The sequence below is a fragment of the Gigantopelta aegis genome, chromosome 12, assembly GCF_016097555.1.
Source record: "Gigantopelta aegis isolate Gae_Host chromosome 12, Gae_host_genome, whole genome shotgun sequence".
Lineage (NCBI taxonomy): Eukaryota > Metazoa > Mollusca > Gastropoda > Neomphalida > Peltospiridae > Gigantopelta > Gigantopelta aegis.
In genome coordinates, this window is record NC_054710.1 from 25,909,373 (window position 1) to 25,914,372 (window position 5,000).

Below are 5,000 nucleotides of genomic sequence, written 5' to 3' on the forward strand. Positions count from 1 at the left end.
GTGGTTGTCGCTATCGGAGGCGTCGGTCCAACTCGTCCCATAGATGCTCAATTGGGTTCAAATCCGGTGATATCGATGGCCAAGGAAGGACATTAATGTTGTTGTTCTGTAGGAAAGCCGTTGTGAGACGTGCTGTGTGAGGCCTGGCGTTGTCATGTTGGAACACTGCGTTGGCGTTGGCCATAACTGGAACGATGTGTGGCCGGAGGATCTGGTCAATGTAGCCCTGTGCATTCAGGTTGCCCTGCACGTGGACCAGGTCAGTTCTGCCAGTGTGTGAGATGGCTGCCCACACCATGACACTACCCCCGCCGAATCTGTCCACTTCCTGCACGCAGTTTGCCGCATAACGTTCACCACGACGCCTATACACGCGACATCTTCCATCATGACGTCGGAGCAGAAATCGGGACTCGTCACTGAACCACACCTGTCTCCATCGCAGTTGAGGCCATTGTCGATGAATCTGGCGGATACCCTGCGCAGACGGGGTATTGCTGCGGCTGTGGAGGTGGCAGTAGTCAATTGTTCCCGAAGGTGGCGTACCCGGATGTAGCGGTCCTGCCCGGGGGTAGTGACCCGTGGTCGACCGGATCTAGGGAGGTCACGTGTTGATCCATGTTGCTGGTAACGGTCCCACAGTCTGGAGATGGTACTTGGGGACACATGGAATGCCCTGGCAACGGCCGTTCTGGATTCGCCTGCGTCTAGTCGGCCGATGGCATTGTTTCTCTGCGGTTCACTGAGACGTGGCATGTCCTGGATTGTCAACTGTCGGTCAGATACAGAGGCCAGGCAAGCGAACACCCTGCACTTTTATACTGTCGGTGTTCATGTTGCACGTGCAGACAACGCACGTGCAGTGGTGACATGGTTTGCACGTGGCTGCGTTTTTGCGAATATTCACATTTTGGAACTTTATTGTACAGTAGCTGCGTTTTATCGAATGTAACCGTGGGAATGTGTTTGGGACATGCAATGACCTTATATTCACAAAGCATGAACCGGTAGGAAACATAAAATCGGAGTTATAACCCATTTGTACCCTTTTGCGTTTCTTTTTTTGAAGAGTATATATATATATATATTTTTTTTTTATTTTTTTTTTATTTTTAATGGACTCCCGAATGTGCATGCATGAAACTGTAGGTATTCAAAGAAATACTACTGGATTTATTTGAGGAAGAAACCTGACTAATATTAATGTAAAATAATATAACTGCGATCTCGTCTCATTATATCACTTCCTACTAATACCAAAAACACAAACTTTGATGGGGTTTTTATTTGTTCTTCAACACTACCGAGGCAGAATTTAGCTCAGTTGGTCGAGTGTTCGTTTGAGGTGCTTGCGTCGCAGGATCGAACCACTTAGTTGGATCAATTCCACTGATTGGATTTCTTTGTCGTTCCTACAACTGGTCAACTAGTCCTTGCTGTAGCGGGTTCCCGCCCTATGACTATAAGTCAGAATTATCAAATGTTTGAAATCCAATAGCCTACCGATGGTTAATAAAGCAATGTGATCTAGTGGTGTGATTAAACAAAATGTGCGTTTTGTCCTCGAACACTACAGTGAAATCCGCGTTAAGCAGACACCAAAGAGGGTATCAACAAGTGGCGTTTTGAGACAGGTGACTGCTTAATAGAGGTCAGATTAAAACAAAAATGGAATGCTAATGCATGCGGCTGCTTAATACAGGTGACCGTTAAACCAGGTTTGGCTGTATTTGCACCTGTCCTGGACACACTCGCCGGGAAATTCTGGGAGTGTGCTTAAGACAGACGTTCTTGACCCTCAGTGGCCGTGGTATGTGCTATCCTGTTTATTGTATAGCGCAAATGAAATATTCCTTGCTACTAATGGAACAAATTTAGTTGGATTTCTCTCTATGACTATGTCAAAATGATCATAAATCAATATGTTCTAGCGGTGTTGTTAAACAAAATTAAAATGTTTCATAGGATGTAACCAAGTGTCACATTGTTGATTAATTGATTGTATCTGCTAATAAAAAACACAAACGCAACTACTGTTTTAACAAACATGTTTGTGTTCCCCTGCGTGTGCTGTAACCTCGCCGTGGTGCAGGGGTGTAACATTATATTTGAAAATGGCCAATACAGCACACAATTTATTTATTTGCATTATCATAGTTTAACACCCAATAGCCGATGTATTTTTCGTGCTGGGGTGTCGTTAAACATTCATTCATTCATTCATTCTAAATGACCTAATACACAATACAAATATCGTCGTCATGATTGTTTTCGTTATCTCTAAATGAACTAATACACAATACAATTATCGTCGTCATGTTTGTTTTCTTTATCTCTAAATGATCTAATACACAATACAAATATCGTCGTCGTGTTTGTTTTCGTGGTCTCTAAATGACCTAATACACAATACACATGTCGTCGTTATGTTTGTGGTATAATTAAAAATCAAATTCCCTGATATTATATAATATTACATTTAATTCGACCTGTAGTTCTTTTAAAAGTAACATTGGCAGAAGCAGCAGTAGTATTAGTATTAGTAGCAGTAGCAGTAGCAGTAGCAGCAGTAGTAGTAGTAGTAGTAGTAGTAGTAGTAGGAGTAGGAGTAGTAGTAGTGATGGTAGTGGTAGTGGTAGTAGTAGTAGTTGTTGTAATATCAGTAATAGTATTAGTAGAAGTCATATCAGTCGTAGTAGCAGTACTACTAGTATTAGTAGTAGTAGTAGTAGATGTGGAAGTAGTAGTGTTAGTTGTAGTAGTAGAAGTAGTTATTGTGGTAGTGGCAGTACTAGTAACAGTAATAGTAGTAGTTGCAGTCGCAGTTGGAATAGCAGTAGCAGTAGCAGTAGTAATATTATTATTATTATTATTAGTAGTAGTAGTAGTACTTATAGCACTGGCAATGTTGGTAATTGTAGTAGTAGAAGTAGTAGTAATATTAATAAAAAAAAGTAGCAGTAGTAGTAGTAGTAGTAGTAGTAGTAGTAGGTGTAGAAGTAGTAGTACAAATATTAGTAGTAGTAGTAGTAGTAGTAGTAGTAGTAGTAGTAGTAGTACCAGTAGTAGTAATTGTTGTTGTTGAAGTTACAGTAGCAAAGAAAGTAGTTGAAAGACAGAGACATACGGACAGACAGATGGAAAGAGAGGGGTGATGGACGAGAGATATACTCTGCCAATATCTTCCTTTTAAAATGATACAATCGTTGATTGGAAAAAGTTACCATAAGGAGGTGTTTTCCTATTTTCAAGAATACATTTTAATTTTTGGCTCCCTGCACGCTTTATTTAGTGGTAAGATATAACTAACAGCACAGAAAGTGAGTTTCTTTTTAAAGTTCAGTTGTAGAATTTAATTAAATCGATGTCGGCTCCTCTCAAGATGGTGACCTGATTGACCTGGGTAAAGTCAACACCGTTGTATCCCCACGTAACGAAGTATGCCCCATCGACGTAGATCTGGAAAAACGAATGAATGAATGAATGAATGAATGAGTGAATGGATTAATGATGAACGTTTAATGACACTCCAGCACGAGAAATACATCGGCTATTGGGCGTCTAACTATGCTGGAAAAACAACAACAGCAAAATATACATATCATAGAATTAGTCTGCAAAGCATTGCCTTCCATTCTACAATAGTCTTACTATTTCTCAATACTGGTTGTTGATAATTGAGACTGGGAGGTGGGAGTGCTGGCTTGTTTACGTGTGTTTTGTGTGGTTGTGTCTGTATCTGGGTTTGTTTGTTTTTTTTGTGGGTTTTTTTTTTGGGGGGGGAGGGTTTGTTGTTATTATTTGGAGTATATTTGTGTGTGTGTGTGTGTGTGTGTGTGTGTGTGTGTGTGTGTGTGTGTGTGTGTGTGTGTGTGTGTGTTTGTTGTTTTTGGTGTGTTAATTTGTTGGGGGTGGATGGTGTTGTTGTTGGAAATGTTGGGGTTTTGGGGGGTTGTTTTGTGGTTTATTTATTTGCTGTCTTGCTTTGTTTTTGTTTTGTTTTGTCGTTTACTTTATCTTGTATAGTTTTGATTTAATTTGCTTCATTTTAACTTTGTGTGGAATGAGCTTTTGACGAATAAACACAGCTTTTATTACATAATGCATAGGGACCACTCACACAGGGTATCATCCACCCATAAATATGAGAACCCATTCTAGAAGTCAGTATATGTGCTTGTGTATAAGAGTCTACACATGCGTTGAAAATTAGCCGTCGCCCAGTCGCCCATGGCGACCTTATTTGGTTATGGGTGACTAAGAATTTGACAAATTTAGTCCGTTGGTCGGCCATCGATTTTTGGTTCTGGAGAATATGGTGCCAATTTAAAAAATAAACGCACTGAAACGGAATCGAATGAGACAAAGCACACCACGTCTGTGCTGGCACGAACTACGTATCTGGCAGCTGAAGACAGAACATAAACTAAGAAAAAATAAGATCTAACGTCTCGACGCCAAAACGTACACGATGCAATGACCGTCCAAAGATTACTATAATAAACTACGCTTTTATGCTTTGTACTATGATGCAAAAAAGTACATCGTACATTTGATAAGCTGTTTGTTTTGATTTTCCCCAGGTTTGTTTGCTTTCGATGTTTATTTTATTAATAGCCTACTACAGTAGCATTTAAAATACCCAAATTAACACACACACACACACACATACGCACGCACACATGCACACATTATTACATTTTACTGAAGCAGAAAAAAATTAATTTTGATACTATTGTCCATATGCGTTAAAAGTGAATCTGGAATCTGGAATAATGAATAAAGATAAAATTCATATAAATTGATTAAGGTTCAAACCCATACCATCTTAAACTACAATTTTGTGGAAAAAAATGTCAGTCCAAATTATTATTATTATATATTTTTTAAATTACCATGAAACTGCATACGATAAATCTTCTTTTGTGATACATGTTTTAAGGCAAGTGATGGACACTCCAAGGTAATATGAACGGCAAAACCGTAATACCTGACCAGAG

General features: G+C 39.6%; 1 protein-coding gene across 1 annotated transcript in view; it reads right to left on the minus strand.

Moving 5' to 3' along the window:
- Nucleotides 1–3,122: 3,122 nt before the first annotated feature.
- The window catches only part of LOC121385919, a 6,306-nt gene continuing 4,428 nt past the window's right edge, over nt 3,123–5,000 (minus strand). Inside the window, exon 3 of the mRNA XM_041516710.1 lies at nt 3,123–3,459. Coding sequence (XP_041372644.1) covers nt 3,340–3,459 — 120 coding nt within the window. The 3' untranslated portion in view covers nt 3,123–3,339. The remainder of the gene's footprint in view (nt 3,460–5,000) is intronic.